This window comes from Panthera onca, chromosome E1 (assembly GCF_046562875.1).
Source record: "Panthera onca isolate mPanOnc1 chromosome E1, mPanOnc1 haplotype 2, whole genome shotgun sequence".
Lineage (NCBI taxonomy): Eukaryota > Metazoa > Chordata > Mammalia > Carnivora > Felidae > Panthera > Panthera onca.
Window position 1 is genome coordinate 55250891 of NC_138352.1, and position 20706 is coordinate 55271596.

The 20706-nt window shown below is 37.7% G+C and overlaps 1 protein-coding gene across 3 annotated transcripts in view; it reads right to left on the reverse strand.

Moving 5' to 3' along the window:
- The window catches only part of FBXL20 (F-box and leucine rich repeat protein 20), a 100197-nt gene that overhangs the window by 27834 nt on the left and 51657 nt on the right, over positions 1–20706 (reverse strand). For all 3 annotated transcript variants that reach the window (XM_078437195.2, XM_078437196.2, XM_078437197.2), the window contains 5 exons: positions 16918–16979; positions 7209–7263; positions 4581–4655; positions 2758–2852; positions 1321–1389 (listed from right to left, as the gene is read on the reverse strand). In XM_078437195.2, the coding sequence (XP_078293321.1) occupies positions 1321–1389; positions 2758–2852; positions 4581–4655; positions 7209–7263; positions 16918–16979 (356 nt within the window). The remainder of the gene's footprint in view (positions 1–1320; positions 1390–2757; positions 2853–4580; positions 4656–7208; positions 7264–16917; positions 16980–20706) is intronic.

Here is a 20706-nt window from a genome sequence, read left to right on the forward strand (position 1 = left end):
TGCAGTTTGCTTCCTTAACTTAAACAGTATGTCCTAGAGATCATTCCAGAATACTATATACTCTCCTCATTCCTTTGATTTAACAGTCCTCTACTGATTGATATTTGGGTTCTTTCCCATATTTTGCTATTGAAAATAATGTAGTATTTGTTATTACAAACAGTAAAAATGAATAGCTTTGCACATAAATTGTACTACATTTTTGTCAGTTTATCTTTGGTATATAGAATCGATTCTTAGAAAATTATTCTTAGTGTAAATTATATGTCACTTTTATTTTTACCAAAGTAGCCAAAATTTCAATCTCTGAATATTAAGTATTCAAAAGAAAAAAATAAACAGGTAATTTATCTAAAGTAAATGGAGGGCTACTGGTATAAAGTCATGGTTGGGGGAGGAGTTAGATATGTTACTCATGTTAAAGGTCAAATCAATCCACAGAAATAACACTTGTTAGAATAACCACAGTAGAATAACCATAGTTTTTGTCTTTCAGACATTTTTTTTTAGTAAAAGTTAATAATGTTGTGACCTCAAAGAAAGTACTAAAATAAACAATCTGTACCCTCTGTTTCAATTCTAAAGATCCCATCTCTTTCATGAGGCCTTTCCGAACAGGAACATTCACTAAATAATCCTGGCCCCCTCCCTGTATAAACATGTTTCCTCAATGGCTTCACTTCATCTCATAACAGGCAACAATTTCCCTATATAATATTTAAATGTTATTTGATACATATCATCACCAATAGATAACCTGGGACTGAATTGGGCAGGGCAGGGCAGGGGCTGAATGTTTTTTATGTCTACCTTCCACATCTATTAGGTCTGTGACAGTAAGCTCTCAAGGATGAACAACTGTTTTATTCCATTTATACTGTACCTGACACAGACATAGCACATTTAAAGGATCATTTAACAAATGCTCTCAGTATCGATGATCACAAGTTGTTTCATACGTATTTAAGATTTTCTATCTTTTTACAGAATTATTGGTTTACTCTGCCTTTTGAATGAAAGCTACTAGTATCTTCTTGAAACATAAGTAGTCCTAGTAATTTCTAGTATTAGTATCCCTACTGCATACACACGGACTCCAATTTTTAAGTTTCACTTTAAATATCAAGATAGGATTTGGGTCAGATTCGAAAACTAGTTTCTTATGCCATTTCTATTTTAATGTTTTCTCCTTTCAAAATATCTTTCCTCTGTAAGGTCAAAATGAAATTTGCTAAATATATTTAATGGCTCACATTTAAAGCTAGCATAGGCAGGAAACAAGGGGCTATGATTCACCCCTCTAAAACATAAAATACTTACGCATCTGTAGTCTTCGTACACCCATTTAGATTCAGTACTTCAATGTTCCTACAATTTTGTGCAAAGGTCCTTTACAGGGAAGAAAGTTAAAGGTTTGAAACAAAATAGCCACAATTTTAAGCATTACAAAAAATAATAAAAGATATTATTGGTAATATTGGATGTTGATACAAAAGTAACTCACAATTATGAAAATAAATTCATTTTCAACCACAAACTTTTATTTTTATTTTTTTTTAACACGAAATTTATTGTCAAATTGGTTTCCATACAACACCCAGTGCTCATCCCAAAAGGTGCCCTCCTCCATACCCATCACCCACCCTCCCCTCCCTCTCACCCCCCATCTACCCTCAGTTTGTTCTCAGTTTTTAAGAGTCTCTTATGCTTTGGCTCTCTCCCTCTCTAACCTCTTTTTTTTTTTTTCTTCCCCTCCCCCATGGACTTCTGTTAAGTTTCTCAGGATCCACATAAGAGTGAAAACACATGGTATCTGTCTTTCTCTGTATGACTTATTTCACTTAGCATCACACTCTCCAGTTCCATCCATGTTGCTACAAAAGGCCATATTTCATTCTTTCTCATTGCCACGTAGTATTCCATTGTGTATATAAACCACAAATTCTTTATCCATTCGTCAGTTGATGGACATTTAGGCTCTTTCCACAATTTGGCTATTGTTGAGAGTGCTGCTATAAACACTGGGGTACAAGTGCCCCTATGCATCAGCACTCCTGTATCCCTTGGGTAAATTCCTAGCAGTGCTATTGCTGGGTCATAGGGTAGCTCTATTTTTAATTTTTTGAGAAACCTCCACACTGTTTTTCAGAGTGGCTGCACCAGTTTGCATTCCCACCAACAGTGCAGGAGGCTTCCCATTTCTCCACATCCTCTCCAGCATCTATAGTCTCCTGATTTGTTCATTTTGGCCACTCTGACTGGCGTGAGGTGATATCTGAGTGTGGTTTTGATTTGTATTTCCCTGATGAGGAGCGACGCTGAGCATCTTTTCATGTGCCTGTTGGCCATCTGGATGTCTTCTTTAGAGAAGTGTCTATTCATGTTTTCTGCTCATTTCTTCACTGGATTATTTGTTTTTCGGGTAACCACAAACTTTTAAACATTGATCTTTTTGTTGACCAAGGTTACAATTACCCTACCTTTGAGTTAACAAATTAAGAACAATTTTTACTCAAGACTCCAAAAGAATCATTTATGATATGAGGAATCTGGCTTTTGGCAGGAGGTATTTGTTCTTGTTTTATTCTCAAAACCATACATCCCAGTACTGGATATTTTGGTGCTATAAATAATATGTGTATGTTTGGCTTCAGAATAGCTTAAGAATACACAAAATTACTTTAGCTTTTTCTGGGTGAGATGGTGCTGTTCTTTACTTATTCAAGAAGATCAGTTAATCAATAGTCATGTTCTTACCTTAATGCATTGTCTCCTACTCCAAGACACCCACGAAGACTTAATTTTCGTAAAAAGCCCCCACATCGTTTTGAAATATTCTCCACTACCCGGCCCTGTAAAGAAAAAACAGGTAAACAAAAATAAGCCACCACATTGTTTTTGAAGAGAACACATCATTTTTAATAATCTATAAACAAAGGCTTCTACTTGATTTAAAAACTTAATTAATTCAATAAAGAAATGTCAACTTATTTGAGAAAGCTTTCCTGATTAACTTATCTACCCCAAACAGGCTCAAACCCTATTTGTTTATTTTGTTCAATTTGTAAGGCACTCTCTAGTTGAGGAAATGGTTCTCTGTAGTTCTGTAGTTTTATGCCACTATGTTAATGTAGGCTGCTCTACTGGTCAAACTGCAGCTACTGAAGGACATTAGCTTCCTTGATTATTTCTGAATCCTCTCCAAAGTGTTACTAGAGTACTCTGAATACAGCAGAGACTCAATGGACACTTATCAAAAGCTTGCTGAATGATTCTCTGGGCCATGTTGCTTTAAACATTTATATCCATGAAGAGTAGACAACTGTGAAAAATGTAAGAATCCTGCATAATGTCAGTGGCTATTATTCTAAAAGCACTTTCTGTAGAAATGGAACGTTCTGTGTATAACGGTAAATTCATGTGAGGCTTTTTAAAAGCTTTTTTTTTCTATTTTTTTTTAAATGTTTATTTTTGAGAGACAGAGTGGTCAGGGCAGAGGGAGAGGGGGAGACACAGAATCCAAAGCAGGCTCCAGGCTCTGAGCTGTCAACACAGAGCCCAACGCAGGGTCTGAACTCATAAACCTTGATATCATGACCCGAGCTGAAGTCAGATGCTTAACCGACTAAGCCACCCAGGCACCCCTTTTTTCTATTTTTTTAAGTGCTTGCTTGCTTATTTATTTATTTATTTATTTATTGAGAGAGAGAGAGAGAGAGAGAGAGAGAGAGAGAGAGAGAAAGCTTGAATGGCAGAGGAAGAGGGAGAGAAAAGTACAGAGCCTGCTATGGGACTCGATCATACAAACTGTGAGATCGTGACCTGAGCTGAAAGCAAGAGTCGGACACTTAACTGACTGAGTCATTCAGGTGCCCCTAAAAACTTCTTATATGGATCCACAAGTTTCACTGCAACTTATAAAAAAAATTTTTTTTAATCTAAATCTAAATCTTATTTTATTCTTATAACAAATTAGGAAGCTATTATTTCTCCTGACAAGAAAACCAAGGACCACCGAGCTCAGGTTCATGTTAAGATAATTTTAAGCTTAAGCCATTATCCTTCTCCAGTTTAGAGATAATAGGCTATACTAAGATGAAATACAGGGGAAAAGTGAGAAGGGGAAAATAATTCATTAAATGATTTGGCTTTATTCTTTTTTTGTTCTCCACAAAAACTGTCTGTAGGCTCCCAAAAAACCAAAATGCTCATCTCAAGAAGAATTTATGCAAATATCATCCCCCAACAGTTAAGTCTACTCATTCTTCAATAAGAAAATATAAAAAGACTTCCTTACAATGAGCAAATGTGTTCACATTTCCACCACAAAAATAAAAACAAAAAATTGTAGTCCTATTAATACTAAATAACTTAGTATTCTATAAGTAAAATAGTTCTGCTTATTCTCAAAAACTGAGCAAGCTGTTGGGAACATTGCAAGTTCCCATGAAGTTCAGATGCACTGAAATTAATAGTTTCTCTCTCCAGGGAAAGGAGATTTATATGGTTGGGGCTAATCTGTTCCATGCTGTAATTACATTCTAACATGAGAAATGGGGCCACACACCACATAATTATACCTCAATATCCCTCTGGAAATCAAACAGGTCAATTCGCTGCCAGTTACTGCCATCCAGAGCCAGAACATTCCAGGCCTGTTTTGAAGAAAAAGAGACAAAATGAGCAGAAGCTCAAGGGGGGAAATCAACAATATGCAAGTTCACAATTCAAACTAATGATTGAAATTGACCAAAAAATTTCTCAGCACCCCCCCATCCCACGCCCACCACCATTAACTCCCAAAAGGTCTGTCCTATTTCTGATTCATAGTTTACCCAATTAGATTATCTCAAAAATGAGTGGGTATAGAAACTAGCAGCTGGGGTGGGGTGGGAGGTTGGGGGGAGCTGGGAAAGGACAGGTTGTGATAAGTATCCTAATCAGAAACTCTTTTTCTAACTGGAAGATTTAGTTTCTAATTTGTGTGGATCATTCCATATTTTAATGAGAAAGCCTTTAAAAGTTTTCCCTATTAAAGTATAAACAAAAGTCTTAGTATTGTTGAGTTATAAACTTAGCATATCACCTCTTACTGGAACACATTGAAACAGAGTCAATACTGAGATACAAGAAAGGAAACTGTGCATGACAGGTTCCTTTCTAGAGTCCCCCTTTTTTTTTTTTAAGTTTATTTATTTATTTTGACAAAGCAAGTGAGCAGGGGAGGAGCAGAGAGAGGGAGAGAGAGAATCCTAAGCAGGCCTAAGCAGGGCTAGATTCCATGATGGGGGGGTGGGGGGCAGGGGAGGGAGAGGGCGACAGAGGATCCAAAGCAGCTTCTGCACTGACAGCAGAAAGCCTGTGGGGCTTGAACTCACGAACCATGAGATCATGACCTAAGCCAAAGTTGGAAGCTTAACTGACTGTGCCACTCAGGCACCCCTAGAATCTTTTTTTAAAAGAACAAATTCATTAACTACTTAAAGTACAGAGAACAACAGGATAACTACTGATGTGCCAAGTCTCCATTTAATGAAAATTGGTGTTGTGCTTTCCTTTAAGTTAAAACATAATAGGGAAGAGAAACCTACAAATGAAAACAATTAAAATTCACTCAAATCAACATTTGTGACATGAGACCCTGTAACTAAACATGTTTAGACACTGGCCTGGGTATTTTGTTTCTCAATGATGACCTCAGCTTCATACAGAGATATTAAGGAAACCCTATTCATTTGTACCAGCCATGTCTAAAGCAACCACTCAAGTACAGGGGACAAAAAAGTCATGAAGAGAAAACATCAGAGTACTGCTGATGGTTTCCAAAGTAGCTGATACACAGATTTAGTAGGTTTTTATGATGCAGAATTACATTAAAGTTAGCAAGACACCGTGAATTTTTGATGGTAAGTTTTATGGGTTATTTTGAGGGAAGTAGTGTTGGTTATTTGAAAACCTGCACACACCTACAAAGATAAAAGCCATACTTTATAATAGAACCGTGTTATATATCCAGCACCTAGGACTGTATCTGATACACAGTAGTTTCTCAGTGTTTATTAACCGAAAAAGCAAAAAGCCATTTCCAGCTTATAAAAAAAAGATGACTGCAGGTGTTCATTCATTTTAAGTTAATCATTATATATCTGTATTACAAAAGAGAGTTGAATGGTTCATAAAACAAATTTCCCATAACACAACACAGAATCCACTCTATATTAGTAGCAGCCAGTAAGATTATGACGTTTCAGTTTTGTCAAACAATGTCAATTAACAAAAATAGATAATTAAGTGAAATAAAAAACTTAGAGAATGCCCTATAGTTTTTTAACAAATTAATTTCTAACTATTATCTTTTGATAATATGAGAAACTGAAAACAATTGATAATTGAAAGTAATATGGGGGAAAAAATGAGAATTAGATTCTCAAGAGCCTCTGGGTGTGGGATGTGTGTGTGTGTGTGTGTGTGTGTGTGTATAAAATGAATTAGGAAAACTTAATGAAACACTATTTTGTTATAATTCAGAGGAGGGCCTAACCTTTTGATTTGCATGTATAATACTTTTTCCTTGAAAATGTTTCCTGTTTACATTACACAAATAGTCAAGAGTTCCAAAAAACTGGGGAGCTTGGGTGGCTCACTTGGTTAAGTGTCTGACTCTTGATTTCAGCTCAGGTCACGATGTCAGAGTTGAGTTCAAGCCCCGCACTGAGCTCTATGCTAGCAGAGGGGAGCCTGAGATTTTCTCTCTCTCTCCCTCTCTCTCTGCCCTCCCTCCCGTCTCTCTCAGAAAAAAAAGAAAAAAAAAAAATTGGTATAGACATATAGTAGAATCTTTTTTTTTTTTTTTTTTTTTATTTTTTCCCAACGTTTTTTATTTATTTTTGGGACAGAGAGAGACAGAGCATGAACGGGGGAGGGGCAGAGAGAGAGGGAGACACAGAATCGGAAACAGGCTCCAGGCTCCGAGCCATCAGCCCAGAGCCTGACGCGGGGCTCGAACTCACGGACCGCGAGATCGTGACCTGGCTGAAGTCGGACGCTTAACCGACTGCGCCACCCAGGCGCCCCGTAGAATCTTACTATAGAATTACATGGGTTTGGGAATGCCATAGATGAAATAACATTCTCTGAAACATACAACATCTGAAGTAAATGATCTGCCTACTACAGATCTCCCCCATAATCACAACAATCATTCTTACCCTGGAGACCTGAGCACAGCGACACAAGGTAACAACATCCAGAAAAGAAAATATCCTAAAAAGAGAGGGAGACAAGCTTTATTATATGATAAATGAGTTTCTCTTGATTTTTACCTATAAATAACTTGGCTATGTTAATACATGCACGAAAAGAGAGAAGTTCTTTTGAACAAACACAAAAGCTGGAGCAACTTACAACTTAATACTGCCCATATAAAACGCTGGGCAATCTTTTACTTGAGAATGTACGTACAAGTACCATACAAGTTCAATTACTTACATCAAGGGATGATAAAATATTTCTAGCTGCTATAATTTGTTAAAAGCAAAAAAATAATTTTCACACTTCTGGCTATCCAAAAGAGGGCTAGGGGAGGGATAACTTTATAAAGAATTTTATGGTTATGAGGGAAAAAAGATTAAATAATAGAGTAACTCTTAAAAATTAGTGACTATAAAATGTTAAATCTCTAATTCTAATTTAGGAAATTATAAATCTCATTTACCACATTAATGTCAAGAAACACTGCCTAGAATTTTACTCAGTCTTACAGAGGTTAAATATTTATTTTGAAGCATTGTTATTGGAAATAATTGATTTGCTTAAAGTGTGGTGACTCCCTACACTACACTACACTAGAAGCCACCTGTAAAAACAGGTCAGAGCATCCTGGCAATAAATGCAAGGGTCGTGTCTTTTTAAAGCCCTCCTTACTCATGAGCACCTGTAAAGGTCATTTTAATCTGAATAATAAGCTAAACTCTTTTGCAAGTAGCAACAAGTGTAATATAGTATATGCTTTAAAGGTTTAAGTAAATTAAAGTTAATTTTGCTTTAAGAATTTTATAAATTCTCTGGGCACCTGGGGGGGCTCTGTCAGCAATATTTCATGCATATCGTAATCTTATATGTAAATCAGTATGTCAGCTATAACGCTGGAATCCATTTTATTTTTATTTATTAAATTTGTCTCCAGAGTACTTGAGATGGCTTGGATCAGGAGCAAATAATAATAAATACAAATAAACTATGAGGACCATGAAAAATATTTTTTAAAGTAGAAAACCAAAGCCAGAAAGGAAACAGATGTGCCCTTGGAAGAGTTTACACAGTTGCTATAGAGGAGTCTCACATTTAGTTTTAAATTTCTTGGTAGCATAAACAAAATAATATTCTTAACAGAAAAGAAGAAACATATACATTATACCATAAAATCAGAGCTCTTTCTAGCACTACTTTTTTTTTTTAAGAATTTTTTTAAATGTTTATTTAATTTTGTAAGAGACACAAAATGTGAGTGGGGGAGGGGCAGAGAGAGAGGGAGACACAGAATCCGAAGCAGGCTCCAGGCTCTGAGCAGTCAGCACAGAGCCCGATGTGGGGCTCTAACTCACCAACTGTGAATCATGACCTGAGCCAAATTCGGACACTTAACCAACTGAGTCTCCAGGCACCTCTCTAGCACTGCTTTCTAAGAGAAATTTCTCAAAGGAGTCTACTTAGATTTGGTGGATAAAGTCCCAAAGCAAATTCAGTCACAGATTTCATATGGTCACATCTTGTAGCACCTTTATAATAGTTAAAAACAAAATAATAGTATATAAAAATGCATGCTTCTGACAGTCCAGTTGATCCAAGGTTGATTTTGGCCACAAGTAATAGAAACCCTAACCGAGATGGGCTTAAACCGTAAGGGAGGTTATTTCATACAAAAGGAAATACAAAGAACAGGCTGCCTGCATCTCAAGGTTAATTGATTTAGGGGATCCACAATGTCATCAGCAATTTTCTGTTTATTCTGCTAGGAACAGCATCAGCTTGGTCCTAAAAGCTCTTTTCTTTATAGGCACAGGATGGATGCCAGCAAATACTGGATCAACATGTGTCTTTGTTCACTCTGAGGAGAGAGATAGGCAGGCATTTATACTGCAATAAAGCCTCTTCTCAGGTCTCATTAGCCTAAATTGGCGTAGGCCTTAACCAATCACTGTGACAGGTTTAGACTAATTAACTGGGCTGAAGTGGATGCTAGAAAGTCAATTACAGTGCCCACCACAGACAGAATATAGCATACTTAAAGGAATCATGAATGTCCTTCAGACAATCTTCTATAAATATTACTTCTCTTAAGTTTTCATAAGATTAGCACAAGGATTATATTTCTTATAAGGTCCTACAACTGAAATATCCTTAGTTGTGGATTGATGATTGATCCCTGTACTTCAAATCAGTGAACAAGTATATCTGTCATCCTTTGATGGAAAATAAAAGGCCTAACCATGACTTCACCCCAATAAAGCACCACCCTAACTTTTGCACTGAGTTTTATTTCCTCAAGACAAAATTATAAGTTATTTCCAGCATGTCAACAAATGGTTAATGAATTGCTCAAAATTCTATACCACAGAGCATAGCTAAGATGACTTTTGTTTGGAAAATGTTCATAGAAGGTGATATGGCCAGTTGCTCAACATAGTAAAAAAAAAAAAAAAAAAAAAATCAGTCTCATTAACATTCCTATAGAGCTTTTCATTTAGACAGAACTTCCCTGGTCAACTTAGTCTAGCTAATAATTAAGCAGCTGATTACTTGTACACCTGAGGAACTCAATGGTTTAGTGTGCTACATGGGATTTCCAGATATGAATAGATTAGGTTTGCATAATTTCTAATCAGTATAATCTTGGTTAGGTAACTGTAAGTAGTTGGATAAAAGACCAGTTGTCTGATGTGTCCTCTCCAGATCTGTAACAATAAAATCATTTCAAAAACACATGAGATACTTGTTTTTCTATTCTTTACGGCCAGGGGTATGCATCTGGCTTATTTAAGAGCAGTTTTGCATTGAGATTCAAGTTAAAAAGGAGACAAAAAGCACAGCCCTAATTTCAGACGCTGAAGATGATCTGATCTTGTGGAGGTTGTGTTTGCCAACTCTGACCCACTTATTAATGTGGAATGTATGGGTCTTTATGTTCACATTAATAACCAAATATGTATAGAGAGCTCTTATAGTTTAATCCGTAACAGAATCTAAACCAAAGACTCAAAGCTCTTGTCCATGATAGCTACAGGTAACATACATTGCTTTTAGCAGAATTCTTCACAAGATCATGAATAACCAAAATGTCATAATTATACCTAAAGTCCTCTCACTTACAACAGGGGTAAAACCTGTATCTAGTAAACCTACATCTGTAGTTTGACAATAAAAGACACTAGCATACAGCTTTGATGAACCGTTCCTGCAAACTGATGGTCTCTTGTGAGGAATAAGAAGTTTGCAATTTTGAAAATGTGGTGTAGTTTCCACCAGACAGTAGACAAGTATCAGAACTTTAAATTCGGAGCAGGCCTTAACACATCATATAGCCAAAGATCTTCATCTAGTCTCTTAAAAAAAAACTTTTTTTTTTTTTAATTTATTTATTTTGAGACAGGGGAGAGAAAGAGAGAGAGAGCAAGCCAGGGAGGGGGGGAGACAGAGGATATGAAGTGGGCTCTGCATGGAAAGCAGAGAGCCCGGTTGTGGGGCTCGAACTCATGAACCGTGAGATCATGACCTGAGTCGAAGGCAGACACTTAACCCACTGAGCCACCCAGGTGCCCCTAAAATTTTTTTATTTTTTTAAAGGTTTTATTTATTTTTGACAGGGAGAGAGACAGAGCACAAGTTGGGGAGGGTCAGAGAGAGAGGGAGACACAGAATTGGAAACAGGCTCCAGGCTCTGAACTGTCAGAACTGAGCCCAACGCGGGGCTCAAACTCACGAACTGTGTGATCATGACCTGAGCCGAAGTCAGATGCTTTACCAACTGAGCCATCCAGGTGCCCCCAAAACCTTTATTAACAAGGGGCGCCTGGGTGGCTCAGATGATTGAGCGACTCTTCATATCATCTCAGGTCATGATCTCACAGTCCAGGACTATAGAGTCCTGTGTCGGGCTCTGAGCAGACAGCACAGAGCCTGCTTAGGATTCTCTCTTTCTCTCTCTCAAAATAAATGATAAACTCAAACAAAAACAAAAACAAAACAAACACTTAGAAAAATACAGGGGCGCCTGGGTGGCTCAGTCGGTTAAGCCTCCGACTTCAGCTCAGGTCATGATCTCACGGTCTGTGAGTTCGAGCCCCGCCTCGGGCTCTGTGCTGACGGCTCTGAGTCTGGAGCCTGTTTCGGATTCTGTGTCTCCCTCTCTCTCTGACCCTCCCCTGTTCATGCTCTGTCTCTGTCTCAAAAATAAATAAATGTTAAAAAAAAAAGAAAGAAAGAAAAATACAAAGTGGTAAACAAATGGCTTTCTTATCCCTGCTCTCTCAATACCCCCTGCCAAAAGCCTATTCTTCCCTCCAAAGGTAGCAGATGTATCTACTTATATCTAGATATATAATATGTACAGTACTTAGCACGTCTTCATGTATGCATATTTTATATTTTTCAAAAATGAAAACATGATATAAATATGCTCCCATAACTTGTTTTTGTTTCTGTCATTTAATAATTTGACATCTTGGGGCACCTGGGTGGCTCAGTCATTTGACCATCTGACTCTGGATTTTGGCTCATGTCATGATCTCACAGTTCGTGGGTTCAAACCCCATGTCGGGCTCTGTGTTGACAGCTCAGAGCTTCCTTGGGATTCTCTCTCTCTGACTCTCACCTGCTTGCACTCATGCGCACACTCTCTCTCAAGATAAATAAACTTAAAAAAATATATAATCATTGACATCTTTTTAGGTCAGCTCATGTAGCTCTACCTCATTCTTTATTTATTTTTAAGTTTTAATGTTTATTTATTTTTGAAGAGCAGAGAGACAAAGCGTGAGTGGGGTGGGGCAGAGAGAGGGAGACACAGAATCCAAAGCAGACTCCAGGCTCTGAGTTGTCAGCACAGCACAGTTCAGGGCTTGAACTCATGAGTGGTAAGATCATGATCTGAGCTAAAGTCAGAAGTTTAACCAACTGTGCCACCCAGGCGTCCTCTTTATCTTATTCTTTTAAAAGGCAGCTAAGTACAATAAATAGTCCAATGACTGACTGAATATACCACAATTTATTTAAGCATTTTTACTTATGTATATTAAAACTGTTTCTAACTTTTCATAATTTCAAATAACGCTGCCATGAAAATTCTGCAAACCATTTTTACTCATATGTTTGCTTCTACAGGTTATGTGTATCTCTTAAAGTACACTGTCAAATTACTCTCCAAAAAAGTTGTACCTATGGACATGCCCGTTGTATGACTTGAATTATCCAGTTATACCCTCTCCAGGACCACTCTGTGTTTTTTAACTTTTTTAATAAGAATTATGTTAAGAGGTGCTGTTCAAGGAGGCTTGGGATATTTGTCATAAGACTGTGAAGCCAAAGGAAGTTAGGAATAAATCCTTTTTACAAAACCATACTATAGGTAACCATATCCCAAAATCTACTTTCAGTATTGATTTTATCAATCAGTCCCATGTTCTCTACCAGGGATTTAGTATTAAGGACTTGGGCTGTCTTTTTTTGTACCATAATGAGTTTTATGTATAATTAGACCCTATCTTCTTCCACATGATGTCTCAGTTGTCTTTTTGTCTCTCGGTATTCTTTATCAGGAGTGGGGAAGGTGAGGTCTACTTTGTTTAAACCTGGGCAGCCTTGGGGAGCCTGGGTGGCTCAGTCAGTTGAGCATCTGACTTTGGCTCAGGTCATGATCTTACAGTTGGTGAGTTTGAGCCCCACGTCGGGCTCTGGGCTGACAGCTCAGAGCCTGGAGCCTGCTTCAGATTCTGTGTGTGTGTCTCTCTCTCTGCTCCTCCTCCACTCTTGCTGTCTCTGTCTCTCAAAAATAAAAGTTAAAAAAGTTTTTTTTTTAATCTGGGTAGACTAAAGCCAGGCCAGTTTTTCAACAGTCTATTGAGAAGAAATGGGGAAAGACTTTAATTGAAGCAATCAAGAAGATCCTTAGACAACAGCAGACCCTTCATTCCATCTCAGTCTTCCTATCTCTTTGATCTTAACCATTCTAGCTATCAGGGCATCTGGCTGGCCCAGTCTGTACAGCACACAACTCTTGATCTCAGGGTTGTGAGTTCAAGCCCCACACTAGGCGTGGAGCCTACTTAAAAAAAAAAAAGAGTACAACACAGTGATTTGTATACATTATGAAATGCTCACCACAGTAAGTGTTGTTATCATGCGTCACTTAACCATTCTGGTTACAGACATGGGTATCTCAGAATGAGTTATGTAAAGCGTTAAAGTGTACAGAAAAGGACCACTGTCAACATGATCTTAGGTACTTAGCCTGAAGATGATGAAAAACAGGAAGGTGCTAAGTATAATGCAGTTTATTATTCTGGCTTATTATAGCGATAACAATTTAATTTCCTCTTGATTTATGCTATAGATCTATATTTATAACTCCACTGGGTTTTTTTTCAAGTTATTTATTTTGAGAGGGGGGAGACGATGAGAGTGAGAGAGGGGCAGAGAGAGGAAACAGAATCCCAAGCAGGCTCTGCATTGTCAATGCGGAGTCAGACACAGAGTTCGAACCTTGAACCCATCAACCATGAGCTCATGACTTGAGCTCAAAGCAAGAGTTGGACGCCCAACTGACTGAGCTACCCAGGCTCCCTGATGTTTTAAGTTGTTATGATATTTGGACAAGTAAATGCTTATTGTGAGCTCACCCCCCAACAAAAAAACACTGCTCTCACTAAAACCTGGCAGCCTATCCCATCAATCCTTATATTGGGTTTCTAAAGATAATTATCTTCATTGTCAAGTACGTAGAATAAATAGAAGTCAAAATTTACAAAATAATAGTAGATATTTGGATGGACTACATATGGAATGGGAGAAGAGATTTAAGCCCTGACATAGATCACATTCATCTTACTAGGGAGCCAAATCAGGACTGGAAAGACCAAGCTCTTATATTTGTTTTCTCTCTTTCTTTCTTTTTAATGTACTGTAATGTTAAAATCCAGGTGAAAAGCTAACTCATTTGGGATCTTGATATTCAGAATCCCAGTCAGTACATTCTAACAATGGAATTAGGATTGTTGAGACACATGCTTCAGAGTCTTCTAGGTCTGCATTTGGCCTCCACCCATGTCTGTCTATAGTGCTTTCTTTTGTGGAGAAAAGGTTACTAAAGTCTAACTAGGATCATTATCTATAAAGTTTCTCACCTATGCCCCCCTAGGTGTAATATTATATTTATACAAATTGCTCAGGGATTAGTGATGTGTTTGCAGAAACATGATCTTTCAATTATGAAACTCTACATAAAGGTACCATACAGTAGATGATAGGAAAAAGCAGGGGCATTTTAGCAATTCAAAAATGTTTGTTGCATTAAATAAACTTATTGTTTTAGGAATTGAGGTACATAAGTTGGGGGTATCTATATTTATTTGGGAGTGGTTAGTAATCTGTACTGAAGAAGATGGGAGATTTATATCCACAGTGTTGTGCAGCCATAATCACTAATTTCAGAACATTTCATCATTCCCAAAAGAAACCCTGTGCCCACTAGCAGTCACTCCCCATCATCCCTCACCACAGACCCTGGCAACTTCTAACTCCATGGATCTGTCTATCCTAGATATTTCATATAAGTGGAATTATACAGTATGTGGCCTTTATGTCTGTCTTCCATGGAGAAAAACTCCAATAAAAAAAATGTAAACCATAAGACGGTGCAGCTAATTACCAAAGGATTAATTTCCCTGAATCTTAGTAAGTCTTTAAGTAAACTACTATAGTACAATGTAATGCCAGTATTTAAAACATTGAAGTATGTCTTAGTGTACTCAGTTCATAATAACAGTAAAGAATATAACCCATTTAGGGGCACCTGGGTGGCTCAGTTGGTTAAGCGGCCAACTTTGGCTCAGGTCAGGATCTTGCGGTTTGTGAGTTCAGGCCCCGTGTTGGGCTCTGTGCTGACAGCTCAGAGCCTGGAGCCTGCTTCTGATTCTGTGTCTCCCTCTTTTTCTGCCCACCCCCCAACTCTGTCTCTCAAAACTGAATAAACGCTTAAAAAAAAAATAAAAAAAAAAAAGAATATAACCCATTTAAAAATATTTTTCTTTAAGATGGTGCCATTATAATTTTGCTAAAATTTGAGGGATACTCAAGATATCTAAGATACATCTCCAACAGTTCTGAGTAGCTTAGCACGTATTGCTATTATTTCAATTATAGTCAACCTGCATGTATGAATGCATTGCTTCCATGGAAAAATCCATTCCAAGTTCAATTCAGTTATTTTTTCTTAGTATCTCCATTGTATAAAGTATTACATAAAGATTTAGAAGAATACAGTCCCCGCTTGCAAAGTAGTGAAGGAGTCAGACGTGCAAATCCTCAGAAATGCCAGGAATACTTTTCTTTATCGGCAACAGGGCAAGATTATTTTCCATCGTGAGCATGGATTGGGCTGGTTATGAGCTAGACTGTGGCAGCAGCTCAGACCAAGAAATAGATGTTCCAGTACAACTTGTTAACTTCCAACATTTGCAAAAGGGAATGTACCTTTCTTTCTTTTTTAAAAAATTTTTAAAATTTATTCTTGAAGGAGAGAGAGAGAGAATGAGTGGGGGAGGAACAGAGAGAGAGAGAGAGAGAGAGAGAGAGAGAGAGAGTTTGAAGCAGGCTCCAGGCTCTAAGCTGTCAGCACAGAGCCCGATGTGGGGCTTGAACTCACAAACTGTGAGATCATGACCTCAGCCAAAGTCGGACGCTTAACAGACTGAGCCACCCAGCCACCCCTAAAATGTACCTTTCTAAGTCACGATATTCAACATAAGTGAACAAAGAATGGGATGATTAAGTACCCAAATAATGGGCACTGAAAACAACTCCCCTAGTTTTTTCCTAGGTGATTCCTAGGTCAGATGCATGTAAATTAGGGGTTTTGTGTTTTATGTTGTGGGTGATCCCAAATGTAATTTCTAGAGAACTAATTAAAAATAAGGAGGGTAAAATTATAACTGTAATAGAAGGAAAGAGTTTAAAATCACTTTTACCTTTTTATCTTTAAAATAAAGGTCTGTAACTCTTCTTTACAGTACCTCAATATATGTAATATTTTGTTGCAAATACAAGTTACTTCATGGTCATATTCGACTTTAGGAATAAGAAGTGGGGGCAAGGGATGGATCAGAATCACTTCAAAAAATCAGCACTGGGGTACCTGGGTGGCTCAGTAGGTTAAGTGTCCGACTTTGGCTCAGGTCATCTCATGGTTGGTGGGTTCCAGCCCTGCATCAGGCTCTGTGCTGACAGCTAGGAGCCTGGAGCCTGCTTTGGATTCTGTGTCTCCCTCTCTCGGCCCACCCCCCTGCCCCCTGCTCCCCGCTCATGCTCTGTCTCTCTCTCAAAAATAAACAAACATTTAAAAAAGATGAGCACTATAATAAAAGAAAATGTATTATCTCCTTCACATTCTATCTAAGAATAGGGCAAAAGAAAACAAGTAAACAAAATCATATATAAGTACAAATCAGGAGAGAACTGTTACTAAACATTTAAAATTTTGATTCATATCTAGAAAACAGAGTTAAGATTAACAAAACAACCAATAAATTTACAAATTCAGATAATCCAGATCCTATACATACATGAAAATTATCAACAAGTCTAAAAATTTTTAAATAGACAATATGACACACACACAACCAAACTAAAATCAGCATTCATACTTACCGTAATAGGAGTTCTTTGGGAAGTTTTTTATTGATTACAGCTTCATCACTATTTGAGAACATCTGCAAAAACAAAATCAGTTAGTGTTACTTAACATTTTATTATGTTCAACTCAAAGTTTAGAGGCAATCCTCTAAAGAGAGGGGTGGGTAAGTATAGTGGGTATAATAAGCTAAAGTCATATTTTCAGAGACTCTTTAGCCTGAAAAACATCTGAGACATTTAATTTGTTCCTTGTCTGTAGAAAAAATTAATAGCAATCAGAGGGATGACATTATGTGGCAGTTATTATTTTAAGTGTTTTTCATGTATTAATGTACTGAATCTTCGTATTATCCTTAATCTTCACTTTCCACAAAAGGAAACCGAATTGCAAAAGGTCTCGTTGCTTAAAATCACATTACTGTACAGTGACCATTTAAAAGTGCCATTAATGGGGTGCCTGGGTGGCTCAGTCGGTTAAGCGTCCAACTTCAACTCAGGTCATGATCTCGCGGTCCGTGAGTTTGAGCCCCACGTCGGGCTCTGGGCTGATGGCTCGGAGCCTGGAGCCTGCCTCGGATTCTGTGTCTCCCTCTCTCTCTGCCCCTCCCCCGTTCATGCTCTGTCTCTCTCTGTCTCAAAAATAAATAAACGTTAAAAAAAATAAAATAAAATAAAAAAATAAAAGTGACATTAAGAGGAGTGCCTGGGTAGCTCAGTCAGTTGGGTGTCCAACTTCAGCTCAGGTCATGATCTCGCAGTCTGTGGAGTTCGAACCCCGTGTCGGGCTCTGTGCTGACAGCTCAGAACCTGGAGTCTGCTTCGGATTCTGTGTTTCCCTCTCTCTCTGCCCCTCCCCTGTTCAGACTCTGTCTCTCAGTCTCAAAAATAAGTAAAAAAAACAAAACAAAACAAAACAACAACAACAACCCATTAAAAAATAAAATAAAATAAAAATGCCTTGCTACCAATCCAAAGTTTAATTTCCTTATGTTTCTCTTCTCTACAGGATTGTTTCAAATTTCTAGCTTGATATACAAGTCTCCTTCATGACCAAACCCCACTATCCACATAACAGTTCACTCATTAGATTTATTGAGTTCCTACCATGTATCGGGCTCTGTGCTGATAAGGTAATTCTCCAAATCTAAGTCACATTTACTTGTTTAAGCAGATGATCAGAAACTGGCATAGGGAACATTCTCTTCTGAGTTTTATGTAACATGCAGAAAACCGGTAATGCTTCATAACCACATGCAATTTTGATGCACACAACTGATCATTTAACAAATTAATCAAATAACCCACAATGGATACTTTTTAAAAAATGTTTTATTTATTTTTGAGAGAGAGAGAGAGAGAGAGAGAGAAAGAGAGAGAGAGAGAGAGAGAGAAAGCGAGGAAGGGGCAAAGAGAGGGAGACAGAAGAGCCAAAGCAGTGAGCCAGATGCAGGGCTCAAACTCACGAACTGCAAGATCACGACCTGAACCAAAGTCAGATGCTCAACCAATGGAGCTATCCAGGCGCCATCCACAATGGGTACTTTTAAACAGAGCCACCATTTCTTCCACAAAGGAGATCAAGACTGTAAGCTTGTGCAGTAAGCCACATAAAAAACCAAACGCCTATACTCAATAAAAAGCAGAGTAAAAACAGCAAACACATGTCACTGAGGCTGAAATATGTACAGTCCCTGCTATTAAGTATTACACAGATGTCTCCTGACTTCAGGCAATGAACATTTACTGAACACCCTGTCAAATCAGGCACTTTTCAGGGCAACGAGATCCAAGGAAAAGGAGACGTTATCTCTGTAATTCAGGAGCTCTTGCTCTACAACGAACACAGAAATAAGTAAATACTTTATTAATTATTAGAGATAAATGACAAAAGGTATCTGAGAGCAAGGGAAAAAATAACTAATTCTGCCCACAGAGGACATCTAAACTGGGTCTTAAAGGAAGGCCAGAAGTTAATTAAGAAACAGGGGGAGATAAGATGTATGAGCATGAAGGCCTTAGCATTTAATGATTCAAAGTAGAAAAAGTAACGGAAGGGAAGTAAAGAGGTAGGGTAAAGTAGTGGAAAGAATCCCAGACATCCAGAGTAATTACGATAAATATTTTCTGGTAACTCTAACAACCTATCTTCTAGCTAAATAAATGGAAAGCTCCATGAGGGCAGGGGCCATGGCTTTCACATTTGCTCATGATATTTCCAGGATTGAGCACAGAGCCCGATACATGGTAGGAACTCAATAAATCTAATGAATGAACTGTTATGTGGATAGTGGGGTTTGGTCATGAGGGAAACTTGTATATCGAGCTAGAAATTTGAAACAATCCTGTAGAGAAGAGAAATGTAAGGAAATTAAACTTTGGATTGATAGCAAGGACACAAACTAATAATATATTGAAATTATAGTTCAAATAAAAGATGATGAAGGTGCCTGTGAGATTACAGGGCTGGTGGAAATTAAAAAAAAAAAACTGGAGAAAAGGATTTTTGAAGAAGCAAAAAGACTTGGTGATGGAAAGTTGGACTATCAAGTTTCAGTGTAACAGATAATCTTATAATAAGAGCAATGCTATTAACTGACAATAACATGTTTTAGGAAATTATCTGACATCAAAGAATAATCTACTTCCTCATAATTTCTACCCATTAGTGGAAGCAATTAAAAAATCATCTTTCTTCTATAAGGCAATCTTTCAAATGAAGCCATCATATTCCCTCCTAAACAAGTTTAAGTTCTTCTCAAATGATATAACTTCTAAAACGCTAGTCATTATGATCATTCCTCTCTGGGTACTTTTATAGAGAAGAATGCATGAAGGAGTTATATGCATTTAAAAACTGGAATAATCAAGGGTTGATGACATAAATAACAATGTCATGCAAAGAAAGCTAAAGTATAAATGGAGACCTGGGAGCCTTTTCAGAGTAAGCACACAACATATATCTTAAGCTTAAGATCTTTGGGGGAAAAAAGCTTTTAAGTACAAAATAGACTCACTAAACACCCAATCTACTAGACTCTGCCCAACTCAAATCCACAAAAAGACAATCACTTATATATTAAAAATGCTAAACTCTTTATCTTGTGTACTCTAAGTGTTTATTAAATGCTACATATCTCACTTAGTAAAGCATTTTGCTCTCCTGAATATACACAATAAAATTGATTTAAAAAAACCCCATACACCTGCCATATGTTATTCACAGGACTTCTAGAACTCTAGATATAAAAAGGAACAAAAATCACACCCAGCAGTAATTTCTTTCCTTGCATCAGTCTATATAGACTGAATGGTGTTGTCTCTGTGGGAGCATGAAGGTAAGCAAAGGGAAAAAAGAATACAATGTCCTGGGAGGATTTGGGAAACACCAGGCTTAGAGGACATCTGTCCAGATTTACATATTCCTCCTCTTCCTTCTGTACATATACATTCTACCTCAAGTTTGCAAGAAAGGATAAAATCAGTGGTTCACAACCTGTGGTCATCTGACCAGTAGCACCAGCATCAACTGGGACTTTGTTAGAAAGGTAAATTCTTGCGCTTTACCCCAGACCTATAGTAACAGAAATGGGGTGAAGAGGAGGTAGAGAAAAATAAGGGGAAGCTGTATTTTTTATTATAATTTTTTTAAGTTTATTTATTTTGAGAGAGAGAGAGAGAGAGAGAGAGAGAGAGTGAACAGGGGAGGGGCAGAGAGAGGGAGAGAGGATCCCATGCATGCTCTAGGCTCAGAGCTGTCAGCACAAACTCATGAACTGTGAGATCATGACCTGAGCATAAACCAAG